At 41.4% G+C, this 27,332-nt stretch overlaps 1 protein-coding gene across 1 annotated transcript in view; it reads left to right on the plus strand.

Annotated features, from left to right (window-relative positions):
* Positions 1 to 25,961, plus strand: part of LOC125448748 (RPA-related protein RADX-like) — a 40,677-nt gene extending 14,716 nt beyond the window's left edge. The window contains exons 5-15 of the mRNA XM_048524246.2: positions 910 to 1,001; positions 2,575 to 2,718; positions 7,185 to 7,298; positions 9,190 to 9,363; positions 9,838 to 9,974; positions 10,791 to 10,906; positions 11,641 to 11,727; positions 13,727 to 13,827; positions 15,960 to 16,274; positions 17,359 to 17,544; positions 18,415 to 25,961. Of these exons, the coding sequence (XP_048380203.1) occupies positions 910 to 1,001; positions 2,575 to 2,718; positions 7,185 to 7,298; positions 9,190 to 9,363; positions 9,838 to 9,974; positions 10,791 to 10,906; positions 11,641 to 11,727; positions 13,727 to 13,827; positions 15,960 to 16,274; positions 17,359 to 17,544; positions 18,415 to 18,545 (1,597 nt within the window). The 3' untranslated portion in view covers positions 18,546 to 25,961. The remainder of the gene's footprint in view (positions 1 to 909; positions 1,002 to 2,574; positions 2,719 to 7,184; positions 7,299 to 9,189; positions 9,364 to 9,837; positions 9,975 to 10,790; positions 10,907 to 11,640; positions 11,728 to 13,726; positions 13,828 to 15,959; positions 16,275 to 17,358; positions 17,545 to 18,414) is intronic.
* Positions 25,962 to 27,332: the final 1,371 nt, after the last annotated feature.

Here is a 27,332-nt window from a genome sequence, read left to right on the forward strand (position 1 = left end):
CTTGCTGAGCTTTTCCAGCAACTTCTGTTTTTGTTTCTGATTTACAGCATCCACAGTTATTTTGTTTTTTTATTGAGGCAATGGAATACATGATGAACAGTAGGACATAGGAAGCATGGAGGATCAATGGGATCTTGGTGTGTATTACAGTGGTCTGTACCAGGAAAAGTGGATAAAATGGTTAAGAAGGCATATGGATATGGCCTTTTATTAGCTAAGACATAGAGTTTAAGAGTGGGAAGTTGTGCTGGCACCAAATTTAAAAAGTTAGTTAGGGCAGAGCTAGAAAATTGTGCGCAGTTCTGGATTCTATACTAGGAGGGATGTGATTGCACCAGAGGGGGTGCAGAGGAGATTTACTGGGGTGTTACCTGGGCTGGTGAGTTTTAGCTATGAAGAGAGATTGGATAGACTTTTGTTTTTACCCTTGAGCAGAAGAAACTGAGGGAGGACATGATTGATGTATAAAATTGAAGGACATAGATAGGGTAGACAGGAAGAAACTTTCCCCTTTTGGGGGCTCAGTGACCGGGGTCACAGATTTAGGGTAAGGGACAAAGGGTTTAGAAGGAATGTGAGAAAAAAATTTTCATCAACAGGGTGGTGGGAATCTGGAATTCGCTGTCTGTCAGGGTGGTAGATCCAGAAACCCTGATAACACTTAGAAGTATTTAGATATGCTCTTATGATGCCAAGCCATTACAAGGCAATGGGCCAAGTGCTGGAAGATGGGATTAGAATAATTAGGTGGATGTTTTTGACTGGTGCACACTTGATGGGCCAAAGGGCCTTTTTCTGTGCTGGAAATGTATATGTCTCTGCATTCTCCGGCTTAAATGCTTGATAGCTTCTCAGTAAATTGTACAAGGCAACAGATTAGTAATTGTATCTGTCTCATTGTTGATGCAGGAAGGAAGTATCAGGGCTTTGCTCTGGAGATTTGTGCAGCATCATCGGCTTTGTTACTTTTGTTGGTAGACAGGAGCGCATCCGAAACAAAGGTATGTAAATTGAATTTCCCAGGCATTGTCATTTCTTATACTTAAGCACAGACCCACATCACTCCCAGGGCTTGTCAAACCTACGACCTTATTCCCAGGCATCTGTCATTCATTGCAGTCAAATTGCATTTCTCGCGCTTTCCCCCTACAGTGGTCGAGAACGCCCTTGACCGCGTTTCCCGCAACACATCCCGCACACCCCGCCCCCGCCACAACCGCCCAGAGAGGATCCCCCTCGTTCTCACACACCACCCCACCAACCTCCGGATACAACGCATCATCCTCCGACACTTCCGCCATCTACAATCCAACCCCACCACCCAAGACATTTTTCCATCCCCACCCCTGTCTGCTTTCCGGAGAGACCACTCTCTCCGTGACTCCCTTGTTCGCTCCACACTGCCCTCCAACCCCACCACACACGGCACCTTCTCCTGCAACCGCAGGAAATGCTACACTTGCCTCCACACCTCCTCCCTCACCCCTATCCCAGGCCCCAAGATGACTTTCCACATTAAGCAGAGGTTCACCTGCACATCTGCCAATGTGGTATACTGTACCCACTGTACCCGGTGTGGCTCCCGCTACATTGGGGAAACCAAGCGGAGGCTTGGGGACCGCTTTGCAGAACACCTCCGCTCGGTTCGCAATAAACAACTGCACCTCCCAGTCGCAAACCATTTCCACTCCCCCTCCCATTCTGTAGATGACGTGTCCATCATGGGCCTCCTGCAGTGCCACAATGATGCCACCCGAAGGTTGCAGAACAGCAACTCATATTCCGCTTGGAAACCCTGCAGCCTAATGGTATCAATGTGGACTTCACCAGCTTCAAAATCTCCCTTCCCCCACCGCATCCCTAAACCAGCCCAGTTCGTCCCCTCCCCCCACTGCACCACACAACCAGCCCAGCTCTTCCCCTCCACCCACTGCATCCCAAAACCAGTCCAACCTGTCTCTGCCTCCCTAACCTGTTCTTCCTCTCACCCATCCCTTCCTCCCACCCCAAGCCGCACCTCCATCTCCTACCTACTAACCTCATCCCACCTCCTTGACCTGTCCGTCTTCCCTGGACTGACCTATCCCCTCCCTACCTCCCCACCTATACTCTCCTCTCCACCTATCTTCTTTTCTTTCCATCTTCGGTCCGCCTCCCCCCCTCTCCCTATTTATTCCAGAACCCTCACCCCATCCCCCTCTCTGATGAAGGGTCTAGGCCCGAAACGTCAGCTTTTGTGCTCCTGAGATGCTGCTGGGCCTGCTGTATCCATCCAGCCTCACATTTTATTATCTGTCATTCATTGTACCTCACTCCCAGAAACCTAACACTTTCTGCCTCACTCCCAGGCATCTGTCACTACCTCTACCTCATTTCTTCGATTGGTCAGTTTCTGCTAGGTGTTGGTCCCACTGTGTACCTCCCAGACTTGTGAAATGAATGGCCCCCTGTGCTGTAAGATTCTGTGACATAGATTAATATTCTTCCTTGATAACTTATCAGTACGTGACGGCTTTGGATTAAGGGAATTCGGTCCAGTGCTCCGTTTGTTTCATGTTCAATTGATCTTTGCAGAGCGACCTGACGAATTCCTGGTTTATCGCTGGCTGCACCTGATTGATGGAACAGCCTCAGAACCTTTTGTCCTTAAGCTTTTCTCAACCTCTCAGCCTGAGGTTCAGAGTCAGATATCCCCATGCAGCCTGGCAGACAATACTGGTAAGAAGCTTCTCACCGCTTATTGTTTGTGATATTTGTGAAAAGGTATTCTCCCATGGCTCATTCTGTTGCTTAACTTGAAACTGGGAACAAAAAGAGTTGCACCTCTGCCACATCTTTCATGATATAGGATGTGTAAAAGCAACCAACATTGCTAAAGTATAGAAAATGTGGCAGCCAGTTTTGTCCATAGCAAGATTCCACATACAATAGCATGATAATGACCAGATAATGGACCTTGTCGTAATTTTGGCTGCAGGCTAAATATCGGCCTGTGATGTTGTGGGAAGTTGCCCTCCTTGACTGTGAAATAGTGACTGTAGGATGGTTCTTTTCCATTCACCTGAGATGACAGTCATGTACTTCATGAAAGCCTCATCCTAAAGACCATAAGACATAGGAGTGGAAGTAAGGCCATTCTGCCCATCAAGTCCACTCCGCCATTTAAATCATGGCTGATGGGCATTTCAACGCCACTTCCCTGCACTCTCCCTGTAGCCCTTGATTCCTTTTGAGATCAAGAATTTGTCGATATCTGCCTTGAAGGTGTCCAGCGTCCCGGCCTCCACTGCACTCTGCGGCAATGAATTCCAGAAGCCCACCACTCTCTGGCTGAAGAAATGCTGCCTCAGTGCTGTACTGTAAGTGTTAGACTGGTTTCTGTGCTCAAGTCTTGTGGGACTTGATGCCTTGCTGATTTCCAACTCCGGTGAGAGTATGGTTCACTGAGCTGTTAACAGCTACTAATACGTAGACCAAAAATCACTTCCATTCCCATGTTTCTCATGGTTAGCCATTGGATGTTGAGTCTCCAGTCATCACTGGACAGTCTTCACTATCCAGCAGACAATCACTACTCTAGGTCAGAGGTGCTAACTGGGAGCAAATTGACCCTGGCAACTTTCAAGTGAGTAACTTAACTAGATGTCTGAAAATGCTTGTGTAAACAGCTGTAATTCAGAAAATTGAGTGTAATTCCCTTGCTGGTATTTTTCAATTCCAACTGCCTCAAATCTTGTCTAGGGTGTAAATAAGAGATAGTAAGGACTGCTGATGCTGGAGTTAGAGCTAACACAATGCAGAGCTGGAGGAACACAGCAGGCCAAGCAGCATCAGAGGTGTAAGAAAGTTGATGTTTCGGGTCAGGACCCTTCTTCAGAAATCTTAGCCTCATTTCTGAAGAAGGGTCCTGACCCGAAACATCAACTTTCCTGCTCCTCTGATGCTGCGTGGCCTGCTGTGTTCCTCCAGCTCCCCACTGTGTAATCTCAGGTGTAAGCTTGTGCAGCTGTCATTTGGCAACACGGGACATCCCACAAACTACAAATGTACAATCAATCAATGACAGGACACTAGGAAGCTCAAAAACAGTGGGATCTTGGGTTGCTTGTTCATAGACCTCTGAAGATGGTGAGTCATTTAACGGAGTAGTTAACGCATATTAGGCAAGTGCCTTTATCAGTCCTGGCATTGTTGCTAAAGGCACAGAGGTTATGTTGGAGCTGTACAGGTCTTTGGTTTGACTGTGATTGAAGTATTGTGTGCAGTTCTGATCACCACCATAAAGGAAGTATGTGATTGTGCTGCAGGGGGTACAGAGAAGATACACCAGGATGTTGCTTAGAATGAAGCAGTTTAGCTATGAAGTAAGGCTGAATAAGCTAACTCTGGAGCAGAGAAGGGATGTGAATGAGATGCACAAGATTGAGGGGATGGACAGAATGGATAAAAAGCAGCTGCTCCCCTTTGTCGAAGAGTCAGTAACAAGGTGGCATGATTTTAAGGTGAAAGGCAGGAGGTTTAGAGAGGATTTAAGGAAAATGTTTTTCACTGAGAATGTGGTGGGAATCTGGAATGCACTGCCAGGGACAACAGTTGAGACAGAAAACCTTAGAACTTTTAAGAAAGAATTGAACGAGCACTAGAAATATCATAACATTTAAAACTGTGGGCCAAGTGCTGGAAAATGGGAGTAGTGTAGATTTAGGGAGTCACTTTCTGTTGGTGCGGACTCTGTGGATTGAAGAGCCTCTTCTGTACTGTATGATTCTATGAAATGAATGCCTGGTTAATCTGTACGATTGGAAGTTTGCAAAAATATTCTGCATTTTACAGAAATATGCAGAAATATGGGAATAGCGATGGACTCAGTACTATCCAGCAAGACACATTGAGCCTTCAGTTTATGTGCGAATGACCTACTTTGTAATCTGTGAAGTACATGCAAGATGTTAAATCCAACTGTCGTATCCACTGTTTATTTTGTTGACCGTTATGTGCCACATCAGGCATTACCAATCGGCACAGTACCCAAATTACTGCCTGTCGTGCTACTGCAGATCTGTTATTATGTTGTATTAAATGTTTAGCCCCAGTTTTTCACCCTTCAACCATCATTGCTGAAGGTGTCACACTTCGATGGAGAATTGTTTTAATTACAAAAGCAGTCCAGGGGTGGAAACCTGAAATTTATTGATGCTAGAATTTACAGGTAGATAACATTTAACGTAGAAAATAGGAGCAGGAGTAGGCCATCCAAACCCTTGAGCCTGCTCTGACATTCAGTATGATGATTGGCTGATCATCAAACTCAATATCCTAATCTCAACCTCCTCCCAAATCTCTTGATTCCTTTAGCTTCAAGAGCTATATCTCTCTCCTCCTTGAAAACACAACGTTTTGGCCTCAACTGCTTTCTGTGATAGTGAATTCCACAGGCTCACCATTCAAGAATTTTTTTATTATCAGAGTCCTAAAAGGTTTACCCCTTATCCGTAACCTATGATCCCTGGTTCTGGACTCTCCCACCATCAGGAATAGCTTCCTGCATCTAACCCTTTCAGTCAGTTAGAATTTTATAGGTTTCTATGAGAACCCCTCCCCGTCATCTACACGCCAATGAATACAGTCCTAACAGACTCAACCTCCTACATCAGTCCTGCAGTCCCACAAAAGCACAAACATCCTGTCTCAATAAAGAGACCCAAACTGCACACAATATATCAAGTGTGGCCTCATCAATGCTCTGTATAATTGCAGCATGACAGGCTTGTTCCTATTGTTTAATCCGGTCGATGAATGCCAGCATACAGTTTGTCTTCTTTCCTGCCTGCTGCACCTGGTGCACATTCCCCTTTCTCAATTTACTGTCATTCAAAAATTATCTGCCTCCCATTTTTCTACGAAAATGGATAACCTCTCATTTATCCAGATTATTCTGCATCTTCCATGCAGTCACCCACTCTCACAGCCTGTCCAAATCACACTGCAACATCTCTGCATCATAGAGGCCACCCTTCCATCCAGCTTTGTGTTATCTGCAAATTTTGGGATAATTCATAAAGTTCTTTCATCTAAATCATTGACATATATTGTGAATCATTGGACCTCTAGTATTGATGATAAACAAAATAAATTAAAATGTCAGAAACCCCCCCCCCAATCCTATATGCTTTAATGTTACACATTAATCTCGTTATTTGGAATTTTGCTGAAAGCTTTCCGAAAGACCAAAGAAACCACATTCACTAGTTTCCCCCGATCAATTCTGCTTGGTACATCCTCAAGCAAACCAGTAGGTGTGTCTGTTTATGTTTTTTTTCTGAGGGAAATTAAATGCAAGAGTAGAGACGTTAAGCTTTAGTTATACAGGGCATTGGCAGGACCCCATCTGGGCAACACTGGGCATCATACTTATGGAAGGATTTAATGCAGTGGAAGCAGTTAAGAGAAGGTTAGACAGACTAAGCCTGTATCCACTGGAGTTTGAAAGAATCAGAGGTGACTTAATTGAAACATATACGATCCTGAAAGATCTTAACTGGTGGATGTGTAAATGATGTTTCCTGTTATGGAAGAATAAAGAACTAGGGTTGTAATTTAAAATAATGTGTCACCCATACAAGTGATCAGAGGAAAAACAGTTTCTGTGGTGGTTGAGAGTCTTTGGAATTGCCTTCTTCAAAAGGCTGTGAATGCAGGATTTTTAAATATTTTTTAAAGCAGAGTGAGTTACATTATTGATTGAGGCACAGTGCCTCACAGCACCAGTGTGGAAGGGCAGAGGGGAGAACTGGATGGGATGTTGTATGGAGGGGCGATGTGAACTTGATGGCCCTACTCCCTGTAGGGATTCTCTGATTCTAAAAGGATGAAAACTTATTGGGAGAATGCAGGAATGAGGAGTTGAAGTTAAAATCAGCCATGAATGGCAGAACAGGCTTGAAAAGAACAAGTGGCCTACTCTTGTTCTTTATTCCATGTTGAACTGTTATCAACCCTGAAATGACATTGCTAGAGGGACGCACCAGTCTGTTGGTTGTGCCTTTATAGTTCATTTCCAGATTCCAAACTGTTTAGGAGCATTAGCAGAGGAGGGCCTTAACTTAGTTGTAGAAATGATGATGCCAAGACAAAGAGAATGATTCACCTAAAACCCATGCTCAAAAGTGTTTTTTTTATTTTAGTGACCTTCCTTGTGTGTACGAATGTTAGACTGGAATGCAAAATGATCGATCCCAGCGGACAGACAGCATTTCCTTACCTGCAAAGCACCGAGTACAGCCAAGTATATGTCAATGGTATGTATATGGTGAGAGAACTTCTAGTGCATGTATTGCTGACAAACACTGAAGGATGGGGCCCTGTTTTCTTGTGCTACCTCATGACTAGAGGGATGGGAGTGCACCCTAATAAGGGAGGGTTGGTAAGAAAATAGAAAATGTAGTCAGTAGATTTTTGTTGGTACACAGTTTGAAGGTTGTGGACCCAAGGCAATGCTACCTTAGAATGCTACCTCAACTGACCTAAAAAGCAGGAACAAATCCTCACCTGTTCTAGGGCCTCATGTTGCTATTAAGTTTATGAAAGTATCAGTTAGCATCAGGAGGAGGTCACTCAGTATCTCAAGCCTGCTGTGCCATTCAGCAAGATCATGGTTCATCGGATTACACCATTTTCCTGCCTGCCCTCAAGAATTTAGAAGTATAGCACAGTCTAAGTGTCAGACCAGCTCAGATGACAGAATGATCTCCTATTCCTATGTCAACCTCCTAATGTAGGTTTACTCAGTAAATAGTTGGAGTGGAAAGAGACTTGATTTTGTTCACTTGACACTTTTAAAAGAAAGCTTGATCAGACAAGAATATAACTTTTATTTGAGAGAAAATGTCTAGCACTGTGTTGGAGATGTGGAGGACCCTTAATAGGCTTGCTCTCATTCTATGAATGAAGTTAAACTAATCCTTTGTACCATATTATGTTTGATTACTGGAGGCACACATTCCACCCCAAAACTATCGATAAAAACAGTTTAAGGGATTGCCCATTTAAGATGGCAGCGAGGAGAACTTTGTTGTCACAGAAGCTCATGAGACTTTGGACCACTCTTCCTCAAAGAGAGATGGAAGTAGAATTTTTAAATATTTTTGAAGCAAAAGTAAATAGATGCTTGATAATAAAGCAGGCAAAAGATTATTGAGGGCCGGCAGGAAAATGGTGTAATCCAATGAGCCAGGATCTCACTGAATGGCACAGCAGGCTTGAGATACTGAGTGACCTCTTCCTGATCCTAACTGATACTTACATAAACTTAACAGCAACATGAGGCCCTAGAACAGCTGAGGATTTGTTCCTGCTTTTTAGGTCAGTTGGGGTAGCATGTTTTGATCAGTGCATTGAATATAGGATTTGGGATGTCATGTTGCTGCTGTCCAGGATATTGGTTAGGCCACTTTTGGAACACCGGTGTTCAGTTTAGTCTCCCTGCAGTAGGAAAGATGTTGGTAAACTTGAAAGGGTACAGGAAAGATTCACAAGGATGTTGCCAGGCTTGGAAGGATTTGAGCTATAAGGAGGGACTGAATAGGCTGGAGGTATTTTCCCTGGACCATCAGAGGCTGAGGGGTGACTTTATAGAGGTTTATGAAATAATGAGGGGCACAGATAGGGTGAATAGCCAAGGTCGTTCTCTCAGAGTGGGGGAGTTGGAAACTAGCAGGCATAGGTTTAAGATGACAGGAGTGAGTCATAAAAAGGTCCCTAAGGGGCAACGTTTTCACGCAGAGGGTGGTGTGTATGTGAAATGAGCTGCCAGAGGAAGTGTTAAAGGCTGGTACAGTTACAACATTTAAAAGGCATCTGGATGGTTATATAACCAAATGCTAGCAAATGGAACTGGATTTTTATAGGGTATCTGGTCAGCATGGATAATTTTTACCAAAGGACTGTTTCCGTACTGTGCAACTGTATGTAGACGACTGCCCCAACTTCTTATCAGCTCACAGTGAGAAATGAGCTTGGAATTTGGTGGGCTGGCCGCTGCACCAAGTTTTACACTTATCTGTCCAGCAGGCAAAAAATGGTGTGTGACATTATGTGCAGTTCCCCTGGTCTCTGAGCATTGATGTAATTCACTGCATAATGTCTTGACTAAGGTCTTAATGTATTTCCATCTTCACCTGTCCCCTTTAGGTCATCATCATGGGAAATTATATGTGAAAAACCCCAAGGTGAAGCAGTTTATTAATTGGATACAATCTGCCAAGGATCAAGAAAGAGACACATTAAGTCACACTCAGATTGGTGGATGTTACACCTATCCTCCCCTTCCTCCAAGTGAGCGGGATTATCGACGTGAAATACTTGGTGAGGAAGCTGGATCTGGTCTCTTGCTTAATGTCCAGTGTCACATATTTACTTTATCTACTTTAGGCTTCTGTGCTCAGCTGCTGTCTGTGCTCCCTCTTAGAAGGCTGTGGTCTCAATACCACTGCAGAAAGTTGGGACATAATATAGGCTGACGCTTTAATTGCAGCCAATGCTTCACTATAGGAGTTGCAGTCTTTCAGTTGCTTTATCTGCCCTTCAAGGTGAATATAAAAGTTTTCACCACCACAATTCATAGATTGCCCTAGTGTCCTGCAGTCACTGGACATGACTATCGAAATATTGTTACTTTAAGTCAGGTTGCTCTCCCTTCTATGTCATGTAAGTTCGGTGCTACTTCACTGTGGAAAGGGGTTACTGTGATCTAATGTATGATGGTTTGCAGTGCCTACAGGAAAGGAGCAAAAACATTTGTGCTTTTTTTTTAAGAAAAGCCAAATCTTTCTTTTTTAGGTATGTCTCCCTTGACTACGATGTCTGAATTGAAGCAGTACCTGAATCGGCTGGAGTATCGAGAGTATAGGCAGGTGACTGTGCAGGGACGAATCAAATCTGTAAAATACCAGTTACTGGGCAGAATGGATGAAGAGGTAACAGAGATGTCTAAACAGTTGTTTTACAATGGGGTTGGTGGCAAAAGGAAGAGACTAAGAATGGAATATTGTATAGAATACATTGACTTGAGTAGTGTTGGGAAAGGAGAAATTGTATTTGTTTGTGTACTTCCAGACATGCCAAATCGAATCACTAGCATTACCTAACAAAGGCATCTTGTGTCACCTGTGATCAGAGCTTGCACCTCAAGATGTGTGGGTTCAGATCCCACCGTGGAAAATTGAGCATTATAACCAAGTAGACACTCAAAAAGTAGAATACTGATTGAGTGTTGTACTGTTGGAGGTAACAGATGAAACATCAAACCAAGACTTTGCATTCTGGTGAACTTAAAAGAATCCAAGGGATTACTTTGAAGAAGACCAGGGAAGTGTGCCTAGTCTCCCGGCTGATGTGTATATGTGACATAACATTACAAAAAAACATGTTTTCTGGCCATTATCTGATGACAGCTTGCTGAGCACAAGTTGACTGCTGTGCTTGCTGCCTCACAACAAACACTTTACAGTCAACTGATTATTTTTGAAGTTGAGTCCCAATGTCATTTTGTACAGAAACACGTTTCCTCGTTGTTTCGTGTCAATGCACCAATAAGATACCCTCGCTATCTTACAAGGCAGTAATACACCACCTTTCACCATATTGGGGATTTGTGCTGGGTAAAGAAGACACTGATGTAGGTTTTTCTGAAGTTACTTCTTGGCAATAGAACAGGAAGTTGCTGTCATATGATCAGATTTCCAGCCTATCAGGTAGCCACTTGGTTTCTCTGGCAAGTTCTTGTCTTACAGTTTACTGAAGTCTATAATGCTGTTGGAGGAACTGAGGAGTGTGAAGAATTACTTGATGCTGACCAGCCATTTCGGGGCACAAGAGGAAACAAAAGTCCTGTAATCCCTGTCATGAGGTGAGGTTTATTCTTCAGGTGTGGAAATGTGGAATTGTTTTCTATTGGTGGAGATTTGTGTTTGTAAATGCAAGACATATTTATTTGTAAGGAATGGAATAGTTTTCCAGCTGGGGACTAGTTCAAGCATTCCAAGTCAGTTATTTTGCTGGTTAGAGAACAGTGAGTGCCAATGAGCTAGATGACTGCAAAGTGGCGTAGTCTGGTGTGCAACCAGTTACACTTCTAGGTGGAGTGGGGAGTTGGTCACTGGGACGATTGTCAGACGTAGGAATCTTGGCTGATTTCTAACACCCTCTCGCTCACAATTTCCAGAGACCTCTTACTTTGCTGCCAGGGCTAATGCCAGATTACAGACTAGAGAGTGGATCTGAGGGTGTTCCTCATCTTTTTGGGCAAGTTACTATATCAGACAACTCAAATGATAATCAAAAGACATAATTAGCAGCAGTAATCCAGGAGAGTGAAACCAAGTTTGGAAAGGTAGACAAAAGGTTGTGATCAGCAGACAGCTGTAGCTTTTAGTTCCCCTGTGTTGAGCGATGTAAGTGAGGGAGCTAACAATTCGCACAGATTACAGACACTGGGGGGTTGCAAAGGGGCATTGGAGGAAAGAGTGAGTCGTACAGTAGGTGGCAGTACAGTGAGACCTAACTTCACCACAAAGGAAGACCACAAACTTCTCTGTTGGATATGTGACTGAATTAATATGCTGTAACTTTACGTTTCACCAGTGGACCTCCTCCAAAAAAACCAGCGGGCTTGTCAAAGAAAAGAAAAAGAAAAGGCACATTCTGCAAGAGAAAAGGCACACCAGTGAGGTAACTGAAGCATTCACTCATTCTGAATGCCTTGCTGCTCAGCACTGCACGTCTAATGAATGAACTCCAATTCCTTCCTAAAGGTGCTGACTAGACGATATAACTGTAACATACCCACTAATAAATGAAACAGAGAATTAGGGAGAAACCTTTTTGCTCAGCCAATGGCGAGAGTGAGGAACTCGCTACAAAAGACAGTGACTGAGGTGAATAGTTTAGAAACATTTAAGGGGAATCTGGATAAATACTTGGTGGAGAAACAATTAGAAAATTGTGCTAATAGGTTCTGATAAAGAGGAAACTTGTACAGAGCATAAAGTTTACCATGGGCCAAAAGGTGTGTTTCTGTGCTGTGAACACTGCATAATTCTTGTAAGTCTGCATTTGAATTCTCCATGAGCTCTCATTGTCTTCACAACCCGGTAATGCCTCATCTTTAGGCTGGAGTTCTTTTCTATGTTCCCTCGCTTAGCTCCACTGTGCACAAGTTCCAAATTGCAAGAACAATTGAGAACAATGTTGTAACTTATGCAGAATTGCACACATTCAGCAACATCATCCTTTTAAACTTCACAAGTTCCATATCTTTTAGTGCACTATGTTCCATGATCTAATGCTTATATCCGCTACTGTCTGACTTCTGACAGCTCTATATTTTCCTTCCTGCAGATGTGGTGACAATGCCTATGTACACTATCTTCCAAACCTCTTAAATCTCTTCACTGAATAATTGCTGTTCACTCAAAAATACTGTCAAGGATGTTTAACGTAGAAGAAAAGAAAGTGGGAATAGAAGTTTAGCTCCTTGAGCCAACTCTGCCATTAATTAAGATAATGGCTAATCTGATTGTAGCTGTAACTCCACCTTTGCTTTCTGGCCACTTGTGACTGTTTCGTGGATCAAAAACATGTCTCAGTCAACTTGAATATATTCAGCAGCCTTGCCTCCACTGCTGTTTGTCAGAGGAAATTCTAAAGATTGACATTCCTGTGAGAAAAGAAATTCCTTCTCTTTGCTGTCCTAAATAGGAGCTCCTTTATTCTTTAAACTTTCAAAATCTTGTTTTTCAACAAGATCACCACTTCTAAATGCCACTGAACCACGATCTGATTAATGTTTCCTCGTGAAACAGCTGCTTTGTCCCAGGTATCGACTTAGTGAATTTTCTGTGAAGAACCTCCTTAAATAAGGAAATCAAAACTGTACACAGTACTATGAATGTCATCTCACCAATTCCCTATGTAACTGTAGCAAGAGTTCCTGCTTTTATGCTTTAAAAAAAGTACTCTGAACTTTAGAAGCACAGAATACAAATCCAAAGCATTTGTGCAAAAGCTTTGTAAATTTCTCGTTGGGCCTCAGCTGGGTTGTTGCTTCAGATATTAGCATTAATTTTGAAAAGATGTTAAGGTCTGGAGAGAGTGGAGAAGAGCTTTATGAGACTGGCCAGAATGGGGGACTTCAGTTATCTGAGAAAACTGAGCAGCTGAGATTGTTCTCTTTAAGGTTTACAGAGAGATTTAAAGTAGTTCTTCTATATTACTGCTACTAATATAATAAAAAGGGGAGAAACAGTTAGCACTGGCAGAATGGATGGGAAACCAGAGAACTCACTTAAGATCATGAGTAAAAGAAGCAGAGGGGGTAATGGGGGATTACCTTTTATAGGGTGAATTGTAGTGATCTGAAACATGCTGCCTAGAATGATTGTGGAAACCAATTCAAAATGGCTTTCAAAATGGAGTTATTTGCAGGGCTACAGGGAAAGGGCAAAGGAATGGGGCTAATGGGAAAACTGTTTGAAAGAGGCACAGTAGGCACTGTGGGCTGGATAGCCTCCTCTGCCATATCATTTTGTAAAAAGGTAACTGATTTCTACCATCTTTTAGTACATGTGACAATAAATTCTAGTTTTCACTTAAACTCTCCCTAGTGAAACATTTGGAACGTTAGTATGTGAAAGCACCACATAGTATAATTAGTTCCTTTTTAACCTAGACTCGGTAAGGATACAGAATCAACTGGGGAGGAAGAGAATCCACCTCACCATCTACGAAAGCATGAGAAGGACATGAACCGTGATGCAAGTCCTGGGAAAGGTTCGAACAAACCAAGCTTCCTCACAGCATTCACTGTTTTGTTCTGTTATTAGGATATGGCTATGGGTTATCACCCCAAAGTTGATGACTCCTGAAGTCAGAGTATGACTGAGCTGTGATCCCATGCCCTCCTAATTCTCCTTAGCAGCCAAAGATCTGGCTGTATTCTGTGACTAGGTTCTCAAATGAAGGGTACCAGATGACAGCTTGTCCCGGACAAACTCACAAGCCAACACTTTTGTTGCTGCAGAGATTACTTACATGGAACCACCTCTGCTATGTTTGAGTCAGTTCAAGTTTGGGAAGGAACTAATCGACCCTCTGTTGTCCCAGAAACAGATTAGAAACATTGAGAGGCTCATTTGATATTATCTGTTGGCACCAATTCATGTTCCATGTTATTTTCATCCAGATAGTTTATCAATGTCCCAGGAGTCTGATATAATGGAGAAAACCAGGATTAGTTTGAGTTTGTCGTTGTAATTAGAATCATGGTTCTTATGGAGGCTATTCTATCAATTTTGTGTTCACCTTTTTGTGTAGACGTAGATTTTGCCCATTGCAGGTAGGAAGATAGAAAAAAAAAATTGGCAGATGTGCAGGTGAACCTCTGCTTAATATGGAAAGTCATCTTGGGGCCAGGGATAGGGGTGAGGGAGGAGGTGTGGGGCCAAGTATAGCACTTCCTGCGGTTGCAGGGGAAGGTGCCGGGTGTGGTGCGGTTGGAGGGCAGTGTGGAGCGAACAGAGTCTCTGATGAGGGGTCTAGGCCCGAAACGTCAGCTTTTGTGCTCCTGAGATGCTGCTTGGCCTGCTGTGTTCATCCAGCTCCACACTTTGTTATTTTGCCCAATGCAGTTGGTTTTTAAAATTATTACTGAATCTGCATCCACCATTCATTCAAGCAGCACATTACGCATCCTCGCAACAACACAATGGAAAATTCTCTGTTCCTGCACCTTCCCACCAAATTGTTTCAGTTTAGCTTATATTTACTGACCATAATGAATCCCCTTAATTTTTTTTTGCCTTAAATTTCATCTGCCAAGTGTCTCAAAGAGTCATAGAGGTCTGCAGCACAGAAAAAGGCTTTTTGGCCCATTGGATCTGCACCTGTCAAAAATAACCACCTAACTATTCTAATCCCATTTTCCAGCAATTGTTCCATAGCCATGTATGCCTTGGCATCACTAGTGCGCATCTATCTAATTCTTCTGTGTCCTCCTGAATGAAGTTTGTTATTTTACTCACAGTTTGCTACATTTGAATTTTGTGTAATCTGAAGTTATGCCCTAGATCATCAATATATTACAGTAATAATTTTTCATGATTATAGGTAAAGATCTATATGCATTTCAGGACTGTAGATTAGTCTGGGCTTGATATAGGGCTATAATGGGAGAGTGGAGCAATGGGGTTGGTCAGGGATTAAATCAGGTTATGAAGAAAAAGGTGAAGCAATGGGACTAGTAGGGATTGATGATGCATGACAAAGGGGAGAGAGAAGAGCAGTGTGATTAGTTTGGGGTTTATGTAAGGCTATTTGGAGACAGCATGTCAACGGAATTAATTTGGGGATTGATACAGGGTTGTAGGGAAGGCATGAGTCAGCAGAATTAGTTTGGGGATTGCTGCAGAGTTGTGAGGAAAGATCTTGGATTATTTGGCATTGATGTAAGTATTTGGGAAGACAGGACAGTGGGAATATTCAGGATTGATCTGCAAAGCAAAAGATAAGATGGGCTGAATGGCCACCAACTGAGCTGTAAATTTCTGTGACTCATCTTGTGGATTTATTTACACTGTATCCAACGTTTAAGAAAGGCTAAAATATCAACATAGAGTTGGGGGTTGAGTTGTTAAATATCAGTGTTGTTCAACTGTTCAAATCAAAAGATTTTATAATTTTACCTGAAGAGCAGAGACTTGTCTTGGTCTGATTCCTAAAGCAATAACATTAAAAGTAGATCCATAACCACCAATCTTTGCAGTGCATATAGTACTATACGCAAAATGGCTTCTGCATTCACTTCCATAATAATGGCTGTACTGTTAAATTGTTTTATATGAAGCAGACTTAGATGTGAAATTTGGAATGGTATGAATGCAGCACAGTTGTTCTTCCTTTTAAAGCTCTAAACTTCATAAAAGCATGTGAGGAGTTCTGCACAGACTCTGATGATATGGAGGAGACGCCAAGTGCAATGAGCTTAGCCCATCCCGTCTTCTCTTGGACTGCCTGCCCATCACAGCAGGAGCACATCGCCCATCGCGGAGACATTTCCCAAATGGTGGCTCGCCGCTTCTACTTCAGAGACAAGCCCTTGCTCCTCAAAACCTTTGGTCTCCAGCCCTCTAATTTTTCTGGAATCCCAGCAGGTCAGATTGAGGATCTGGAACACTGCGAACCAGCATGTTGCTGTGGATACTACATCGTGACCATTTTAGGTAAAGGGAACTTGGTTAACAAGATCTGGCAGTCTCAAGATTTTGCTGCTATCAGCATGCATTGGCAGTTTGTGCAGGAGCTTCAGGATCCAGGGACTAGCCTGTACATACCAGTTTTTAGGTTGTCATAAGTCTTTGGGGAAAACATGGATGAGATTAGTTTGGATACAGATCTATAGGAGGAGTGTAATTACTTTGAAACTGATACAGAGCTGTGGTGAGAGAATAGAGCAGTGGGATTAATTTGGGATAATGTTCTATAGAGAGATATTGGGACAGAGAGGATTGGAATTGGATTCCTCTTGCAAGGAATTGATAGATGCAGTGGGGTAAATGGCCATCTGTAGACTTTGGCCCTGTATTATTCCAGTGCTGTAGATTCCAACTTCCGTCCCTTTGTAATGTGCTGAGTGTTGCTGGAATATAATGCCTCAGATACTATTGCCCTTCAGAAGGCTTCTCCAAGAGCTGTTCATGTGACCTTGTCAGGTCTTCTGAAATCTCCCAGGGTATGGACAGCATTCAGGTGAAAGTTACTTGTTTTAAGACCATAAGACATAGGAGTGGAAGTAAGGCCATTCAGCCCATCCGGTCCACTCTGCCGTTTAATCATGGCTGATGGGCATTCCAACTCCACTTACCCACACTCTCCCCATAGCCCTTAATTCCATGTGAGATCAAGAAATTATTAATCTCTGCCTTGAAGATATTTAATGTCCTGGCCTCCAATACGCTCCGTGGCTGTTTTCAAATCATTTAGATCAATGACAGTTTTATTGGTATGGCTGCCATTTATTATCTATCCTCAGTTGCTTTAAGGAGATTGTTGAGGGCCTTCTATTTGCCTGAACACTCCTATCTTTGCTTTATTCAAAATTTCCACCCGATTGGTGGGAGGGATGGTTTTGATCGTGATCTGGAGCAGGAACTCTGGATATTAACACTCTTAGATTAAGGAACACAATCGGCAGCTGAGATTATTACAGCAAAGTTTGGAAACACCTTCAACAACTTGATCTTAAGTCAGTAGAAAAGGGTATATTAAACGGGAATCTTACTTGTTTTATCCTCTCTCAATTTCTAGGACTGAATGAAGAGCTGTCTTTAGATGCCATCTTTCTCCCTATCATTTCCAGGTTGGATCACAGAGCGATGTATCCTGCCAAGCACAGCAACACCCTAATCTCCATTCTGGCTCATGGAGGGCCAGCATCTAGCCAGACCTGCCATATTGGCACAGACAGTGCAGAGAGATCTACACCTTCCCCTGGTAATTGTCCCTACTGTTGTCTTCTCTCTCTGTTCCTGGTTATACTGACTCAGAGTTCCAACTGCCTACTGATAGCTTAATTCCGTTCCCACTCGTCCTTTGTAAGCTGGAACTGCACGCATTGTACAGCACATAAACAGACCATACAAGCCATCTAACCTTTGTTGGTCGTTATGCTGTACATACTTGTATTCCCAATCTTATTCATCTCACTGTATTGCCACATCCTTTTTTGTTTCCTTATCCTTTGATGCTGAAGGCAATGACCCTATTTTTGACATCCAGTTTTTGCCAGCAGGCAAAAGAAGGTGGTGCTGAATTCAAAGAGATCCCATTTTGCAAATGAAGGCTCTTGTACAGTCAGTGTTGGCATTTGGAATTAATAGAGTATTTTGAAACTTTGTATTACTGCTATAATCTGAAATTCTTGCAGTGGTCTGTTTTTCAAACTTTAAATAAAAAACTGGATGCAGCTGTCAAGGAGTTTTAAACAAAAACTCTGCTAAACTATTTTGAAATGACAGGTGTAAGTTAGGAAAAGAGGCATGTAGTCATGTAGTTTCCGTAGAGCTCTTTGTTAACATTTAACATGGCCCAACCTCCATTGCACGATGGGGAAGGCAACTACAAACCAATAAGCCTGAAAGTCAATGTTCTAATTTAAATGAGGCTGCTTATTTTTAAAAGTGTCCCGTAGTTCTAGTTTTTCGCAAAGAGGGAAAATCCTCCCATCATTTCATAGTTCTGTTTCAATAGATCACCTTTCATTCTTCAGAGCTCCAATTGATAAGTTTTGAAAACCAAGCAGTACAAAAGTGGAAATTGACGGTTTTTATCTAACCTACAAATCATGGATTTGCTTATTGACAGGTGACATTCTCAGATCTGCAGTTGGTTTGGAGGAAATGCTGTTCATCTTTATCCTCGATATCTGCAATCAAGGAAGCACGAATGTTGAAGTTGTTCTCAATCGTGCCTATGTCCAGCACAGAGCTCTCTGAACCACTCAAGCATTTGTGTTTTTTTTAGTTTCCTTTGACCCCCCAACAATATTTGCTTGGCCTGGATTGAATGCAGTTCTGAGTCACATTGGAATTTTAATTTTGTTTTTTTTTTCTGTACTTACAAAAAGAAAAAAAAATCTGTTCCTATGGAACTGTACCAATCTTTGTCATATCTTCCCATACTACTACTGAAGTCTAATTGGTGAACAAACACCCTTCTTCCCCCCCCCCCCCCAGCCAAACCCAATTCCACGAAACATATACATGGGAGTGTTTGACGGCAACAGTGTGGAGAGAACCTTATTCATTATCTAACATGTCCTGAGCCAGTGAGAGGCAGGTAAAGAGGTGTTCGTTCACCAGCAGTTAAGCAATGGAAAAAATTGATTAAAGGGTTTTCATGATTCCTCTGCCCATGAACTGCTATATGAAGACATGGTGTATTAACATTTTGACTAAAGGTTAAAGTTTCATTCCTGTCAAGTTCTGAGTTGACTGATCTGAACAACTGACCCGAACAACTGACCCAGGTAAGGTCTGGCATCATAGGAAAGATGGTGGGGAGAGAAAACAAGAGGAGGAAAAAAAAATCTATTAAGCAACTTATTTATCATTGACATGCTGGGAATTCTCTTAACAAATATGGGATTGGTTTGTATGTATTTATAGGACAAGTTAAAGAAAAAATAATGCTGAAAAATATTGTTAATAATTTAGTCTTAACAGGGCAGGGAGAGAAATGTTTATTTTGAAGTGTCTTTTCCCCCCTGTAGCCAGGGAATGAAAAAATTAGCTTTTTATGTAAATTTGACATTACTACTTCTATAAAAGTTATTTCCAGCTGCGCAGTTAATTTTAAATTTATAGGAACAGGCATCAGTAGTTAGAATGTTTATAGAAATTAAGATTGACAGAAAATGGATTATTAGAGTGAGCGCAATAGAAGGGAATCAGGCAAAAATCAGAACCTGTCAAGATTGTGGAGTCTTACTGTGCACTCTTTATACTGAATGAGTCAGTAATCCAGGGTTGGGTGTTATGTTTTATGAATGGAGATTATTTTCTGATTATGAATAATTGCTAACTTGACTGGCAAAATTGGTTTGCTGCCTTCTGTCACTGTATTTGCAGCACCTTAATCCTTTCACCCTACTGCTAGCAAGTGATTAATGCGCTCTGGAATACACAGTATCCAGCGAGAGTGAATTGGTGTACTTGTTTTGACTGGTGTGTTCTTATTTATATACCATGTCAATGGCTATTTAATCAGGAAACTATTTTGGTAAAGGTTTGTATCTAAGTTCTACACTCTTCAGGTAAAATCCTTCAAGTTTCATTTCAAGTTGTGTGTGTGTGGTGGAGGGAGAAACAGTTGTTTGTTTTAAAAAAAAATGCTTCAACAAAGTTAGAGAATTGATCTAAATGAGCAGGAAGTGAAATGGGAATTTGGTGCTGGAAATTTGCAGTCCAAACTGGTGAGAAAGAAGTCCATTGGCACAAATTCTGTTCTAAGTTTTAACAAAAGACATGCTAAAGCCTCAATGTTGTTGGCATTCCTTGAGGACTGGGTACCAGGCAACACTAATTGAGAAGAATAACATCTATTAGCTACATCATTAGTTGTCATGCAGCAGGGGAATTCAGACTCATTTAAGATCAGTAGTTACCCAGGAAAAGCTAAAAGATTAAAATCTGCTCTGAGTCATGGGTAACTGTTAATCTTAAATTTATCCCAACATTTCCAGGCCTGACCGCTTGACCTACCGTTAACACTCATCCATTTACCAGGCCCCCTACCCAACCTTTACTGTATGCACAATAAAAGCATATGTTGTGAAGACTGATCACAATGGGAGTGTGTTTGGGAAGCACTGTCCCTACAGATAAGATTAAAATTCATTTCAGATTTTAAACTTAGATTGGAAACTTCAGTGCATTGAGAATTCAAAAGTACAGTAAACAAAAGTCAGAAGTGTTAATGGAGTTCTTTTGCTTTTATTTTTCTCATATTTGGAATTCAACATGGTGCAAACAAACCCAGGACAATGATTCTTGCACAACAGGGTCTTTAAATTTACCATGTGCTCGTGCAATTTGCTGCAAGTGTCGAGCCATATTGGAGCAGCACACTCAATATTGGCAAAACAGTATTGGAACCTGCCAATATTTATGTGCTGCTAAAGTAGAGTCGACAGAATGCTCCACGATTCCCTTGTTCCAGCACCCTGGTTCTCAGAATCCCTCCATCCAGGGAATTAACTGGAGATAATGTTAATGTTAAACAAAACATCAAACTGAGTTATTAGTAAAAACTTAGTACTGATTTATTCCTCAATTTTAGCTTAAGTAGTTTCATTACAATTTACTGGGTTGCAGGTGATGATTACACAAACAATAGGTTTTCACTCTGATTAAAAGATTATATAATTGTCTTAAACCCAAACTCACTGATGGTTAAGCCAGCAGCAGAATGACAGTGAAAATTGCCATACAATTTGGCTATATCCTTTAATTGAAGAATCTGCCAGTACACATTTTAATATAGAACATAGAACAGTACAGCACAGAACAGGCCCTTCAGCCCACAATGTTGTGCCGACCATTGATCCTCATGGATGCACCCTCAAATTTCTGTGACCATATGCATGTCCAGCAGTCTCTTAAATGACCCCAATGACCTTGCTTCCACAACTGCTGCTGGCAACGCATTCCATGCTCTCACAACTCTCTGCGTAAAGAACCTGCCTCTGACATCCCCTCTATACTTTCCACCAACCAGCTTAAAACTATGACCCCTCGTGCTAGCCATTTCTGCCCTGGGAAATAGTCTCTGGCTATCGACTCTATCTATGCCTCTCATTATCTTGTATACCTCAATTAGGTCCCCTCTCCTCCTCCTTTTCTCCAATGAAAAGAGACCGAGCTCAGTCAACCTCTCTTCATAAGATAAGCCCTCCAGTCCAGGCAGCATCCTGGTAAACCTCCTCTGAACCCTCTCCAAAGCATCCACATCTTTCCTATAATAGGGCGCCCAGAACTGGACGCAGTATTTCAAGTGCGGTCTAACCAAAGTTTTATAGAGCTGCAACAAGATCTCACGACTCTTAAACTCAATCCCCCTGTTAATGAAAGCCAAAACACCATATGCTTTCTTAACAACCCTGTCCACTTGGGTGGCCATTTTAAGGGATCTATGTATCTGCACACCAAGATCCCTCTGTTCCTCCACGCTGCCAAGAATCCTATCCTTAATCCTGTACTCAGCTTTCAAATTCGACCTTCCAAAATGCATCACCTCGCATTTATCCAGGTTGAACTCCATCTGCCACCTCTCAGCCCATCTCTGCATCCTGTCAATGTCCCGCTGCAGCCTACAACAGCCCTCTACACTGTCAACGACACCTCCGACCTTTGTGTCGTCTGCAGTCTGCAAATGTACAATAGCCTTTTTTCAATAGCCCATGAAATTGGTCTTTTATTTAGTGTAGCCAATGGTAGGATTCAAGGTTTGTGTATCTTTGTTTCCTATTCTTTCCTTCAGCTCCTGGTGAACCTTGCACTGTGTATTTTAGCACTTCATCTAAAAAAAATTTCAAACCAGGTTTACAATACTAAAATTCCACTGGAGTGATTATGGCACAGCATCAAGATAAAACAATTAGCAAAAAACTGCATAAATAATGCAAATTCAAACGAATAGTTCCAGACACACGGAAAGAGCTGCTGCTATTGCAAATTTGTGCACTATCTGGATACAAATACCACTTTGGGACAAGCTTGTAAGTTTAATGCAGTGTAACTAAAACAAGTAGTGTTCTTTACATTAATATATACACATGCCCTCCCAAGAAGTGTAGCTGCTTAGGGTTTAAGTCAGGAGGATATGGGAGGTTCAATACAGGTAGTACATTTGGAATTGTAAAAGGACTTTGATAAGGTGCCACAACAAAGGCCATGAGTGTTGGTGCATTAGAGGTAGAGGTAATCTTCAGGATGGCAAACTAACAAGAGTCAGGTATGCAGCATGAAAACCAACCCTTTAATCCAACTGGTCCATGCCAACCAAGTTTTCATCTTTTATGGGCAATCAGGCAGTGAAGCCCACATCCCATAAGTTTTAAAAAAAAATTCAATCTAAGACCGAGATGAAGACAAATATCTTTAGCATGTTGAGTCTTGTAACTCCTTGCCCTGGTAAACAGGGTGGGGGTAATGCTTGTGCTTGTGTATATTTAAAGCTGAGATACACAGATTCCTGATCAACAGGGGAAATCAAGGCTTCCACGAAAAAGGCAGGAAAGTGGACAGAAGGATTGTTGGATCACCCATGATCATGTTGAATGGCAGAGCAGGTTCAAAGGACCAAACAGCCGACTGCTGTTCTTATTTCTTGTGATCTTCAAGATGAAGTTTTTTTTTCTCCACTCAAGTGCATTGTTGCACATGTGCTTTCCTAAGTGGGATGCAGGATACTTACTATCAGTGACTATTTAAGTGTCCATCTGCACTGATTACTAACAGATTTGCAATGTTAATTATTACTTCTATCAAAATTTAGACATTTTGTGTTCTTATCAATGCAAATGAAATAGTAACTGAATTCTATACAAATAAACACATTCACTGTGCTTCACAAAGTTAGTTTGATTCTGGACATTCTCAAGACACTGATCATTAACACCATCAAATCTATAGTATTTTTGTTCTGCTACAAAGAAGGTGAAATATACATAAGTGCGAAATAGAAATAATTTTTATTTTCATATGGAAGAGGGGCGAATGAACAGCACCTGCCTTCTGAAGCAATTAATATTTGGGTGCTAGCCATAAAATTTGGGATACACCATCATAGATAATCTGCTTCTGTTAAAAGTATTGTGTCTGTGGAAACAATTCATACAACTTGATGCAGGCTTTTAAAGAGATGTAATATTGATTTAAAAAACAAAATTTTAAATTTGAGAGGTCTCACAATTCTGAAAAAGTGCCACAAAATTCAAAAGCAGGATCAAGGTACTGTCACTCGCATGGCCACAAAGAACTAAAGAAGAAACACTAAATCTTAAGCATTACATATATACAGGATTTGAAAGTTTATCAATTGTATGATGCATGAAATGGTAGTCCACATTTAGGAGATTCCCAAGAAAGAAATGAAAACTAAAAACTGGTCCAGTAATTCTTATGTGGGGACAATTAAATCCCTGGAGGTTGCATGTTTATAACCAAAGAAAATTAATAGTAAGGTCAGCAAAATCACTAATTATACTTTTTATTCGCTCACAGGATCTAAGGCTATTATTTATCACATGAACCTAAATGCTCTTATCAACTTTTTTTAAAAAATACAATTGAGTGGTTTGTTAGGCCATTTCAGTTAAAAGTTACTGTCTTGCTATGGAGTTACGTTCAAGCCAGACCAGATAAGAATGGCAGATTAGCTTCAAAAAGAACATTACTGAACTGGGTAGTCAAATAGTCACCAAGATTAGTTTCATTTTAGTTCAGATAATTATATTTAATTAACTGAATTTAAATTCTCCAGGTGTTTGCCTATGGATCAATAGTCCAATACCTAATATAGATCATACAACAGTGATGAAACAACACACACACGGAGGAAGGGACCTAAAGACAAATGACGGTACATCTAATCACGAACTGGGCTATTGTCAGACAGCATGGTACAGCCAGAATCAACTTTGGTAAAACCTGTCTAAATTCCTGGAGGCATTTACTCAGGCTGGTAGTTATTGGCGGGGGGGGGCACGGCAGAGAGAAGAGCCATTTATAAAGAGTCAACTTTTTCAATTTCATACAAACCCCCAAAATACTGAAGACAGCCCTTTTGTCCTACTGTTACCCAGACTTCCCTGAACTCTCCATAACAGCACACAATGATTTGGATATTCAGTACATGCAAACCATGGTGTGCTGCTGTGGTGAATACAGGTATTTTGGGATGAAGGGAATGCGAAGATTGAGAGAATCCAGCAATTTCCTTAAGCAGATCGTCTGAAACAAATAGTGAAAATAACATTTAGCAACAGATAAGGCATCATACACAAATTATTTGGTGTCTCCCTGTAGAACCAACCAGTCTTTGTCGCAAAACCTTTTCATTCTATATACCATGTTGCAAAAGTCTGAATCATAGTCTTATTTTTAAAACTAAGTTTATAGTAAAATACAGTTTTAAGCCTAGAAAAATTGGGATATTTAGTTCAGAAACTGGGAAAAACAACTGCAACTCAAACAAACTTGGAGTCAATTATAATCAAAGGGCAAGTTACATTTCTCTTCAGGGTCAGATTAACAAGTTGAAAGCCATAAACAATTGCAGGGGGGGTGGAGGAAGAAGAGGGGCTCACTCAAGGTCTGCCCTTCCTTCAAATGAAAGATTTCAAAATATGTAGTTTACATATGCAAGGACTTTGTAAACATGGGAGTTCCTTTATGGAACCAAGAAATCTAAAGAAAGTCATTAAATGCCACCGGCAATATTAGTAATGTGTATGGGCCAAAGAATCTAACAGCGGCACTGAAGGTAAATTGTTTACATTCTGTATTTGACAAAATCCACAAGAATACCTCAGGCATGGACTCCACCCCCCCCCCTCCCCAAAAGGCGGGTATTCTATTTGTGTACGGTTGTTGACAAAAGCAAATAGTTCAGTTACAAATTAAAGGCAGTTGCAGTTTTGGAGTAGAGTGCTGTTCAGATTTGGGAGAGCCCAAGGAAATAATCTTAAGCATGTTTTTTGAGCAAAGAAAATACTAACTTTGTCATTTACTGAGCAGAATGAGTGAGGTTCAAGCTCAGTCTGGAATTCATAGGAGAGAGAACACTGGAAAATTGACTACTTCGAAATTAGAGGAAGAAATCACAACGGTTTTTACAGCACCAATCAGCAGAAGCCAGTTTGGTTGGAACCAGTCAGCTTGGTCAATCAATTTGGAAAAGGCAGAGAGATAGTATCTGCAAAGAGCTAAGATTCAGCTCTGGGATTAGCAGCTTCGCGGAAGCTGAGGAACATAGAAGTAGTTCTGATGTCTAAGTCATTAATGGGGCTTTGAAGCCAATCCTCCTCGAACTAGAGTCCACAGTCATCAAGTCTTTTAAGAAAACTGGACGATCACTTACCTAAAAGCTAATGAAAGAATGCCTATGAAATTTAATAACTGAGAACAGTTGGAAATATTTAGGCAAATTAAAAATAAATCCAGAGGGCTGCAGCTAACCTATAGGTTGATCCCTAAAGAAGCAACGAACACTCAACATTCTTGTACAAGGGAACTCATAGCGGAAAAGTAGAACTTTGTTTTAGTCCACATGGCCATAGTGTTAAGGTAGTGCTGCTTGTTTGTTTAATTTCCCTTTATGTATAATAAAATTTATTTTTTGTTTAAAAAGGTGAAGTATTGTGGCATAATTTTCTTTAAAGAGAAATTTGAGCGCTCAATGACTAAATATTAAAAATCGTAACACCAGTTACAGAGCCAAAAGGTGAGCTGACCAAAAGACACATACTTCACGTTGTACCTTTTTCTCCCTTCCTTCTCCAAAGTTAAGGTGTTTTATCTTTGAAGGAATAGGAAAATAAATCACATCATAAAGCCGAAAGATACAGATGCAGAATTAGGCCATATGGCTCATCGTATCTGCTCCGCCATTTGCTCATTGCTGATATGTTTATCAACCCCATTCTGCCTTTTCCTGTAACCCTTGGACCCTTTAGCAATCAAGAACATCTGTGTCTAAAAGTCACTCAATATCTTAGCCTCCACAGCCCTCTGCAGCAATGTGTTACACAGATTCACCACCCTCTGGCTAAAGAAATTGCTGCTCACCTCAGTTCTAAACAGTAGCCCCTTCACTCCAAGGCTGTGCCCTTGGGTCCTAGTCTCTCGTACTGTAGGAGGCAACATCTCCATGTCCACTCTACCTCGAGCCTCAACATTATGTAAGTTTCAATCAGGGTCCCCCTCATTCTTCTAAATTCCATCAAGTACAGACTCCTCAACACCTCATATGACATGCCCTTCATAGAACAACATAGAATAACACAGTGCAAAACAGGCCCTTCAGCCCTCGATGTTGCGCCAACCTGTGAACTAATCTAAGCCCCTCCCCTACACTATCCCATCATTATCCCCGTTTTCAAAACAGTTCTTCTGTTATTGCAACCCACAGCTTTTAAAGAGCCAAAACTAAACAGGTGATTCTTATATGAATTGCTTATTTTTTAATATTGTAATACTCTCAGTCTGTTGTATAATATACTGTCATTATTCCGTGCTTACTAAAGACCATTGTTTAAAACTACTCAATAGTGTACTATGTGGAGGCCTTTTCTATTGTACTATCATGGGTTTTTCTGCAATTGCTGACAGATGTTTCATCCCCAGGATCATTCTTGTAAACCCCTTCTGGACCCCCATCAAGGCCAATACACCCTTCCTTAGATACAGGGCCCAAACCTGCTCACAATATTCCAAATACAGTCTGACCACAGCCTTATACAGTCTCAGCGGTTCACCTCTGCTCCTGTATTCCAGCCTCTTGAAATGAATGGTAATGCCTCATTTTCCTTCCCAACTGCTAAGTGAACCTGCATGTAAACCTTGAGAATCCTGAACTAGGACTCCCAAGTCTCTTCATGTTTTGTTTTCTAAACTGGATAGGCTTTGAAAATCTCAGTCTATGCCTCTATTCTTCATAGCATAACCTCATGCTTTCCTACACTGTATTCCATCTGCGACTTCCTTGCCCACTATTTTAAA

Source organism: Stegostoma tigrinum, chromosome 45, assembly GCF_030684315.1.
Source record: "Stegostoma tigrinum isolate sSteTig4 chromosome 45, sSteTig4.hap1, whole genome shotgun sequence".
NCBI lineage: Eukaryota > Metazoa > Chordata > Chondrichthyes > Orectolobiformes > Stegostomatidae > Stegostoma > Stegostoma tigrinum.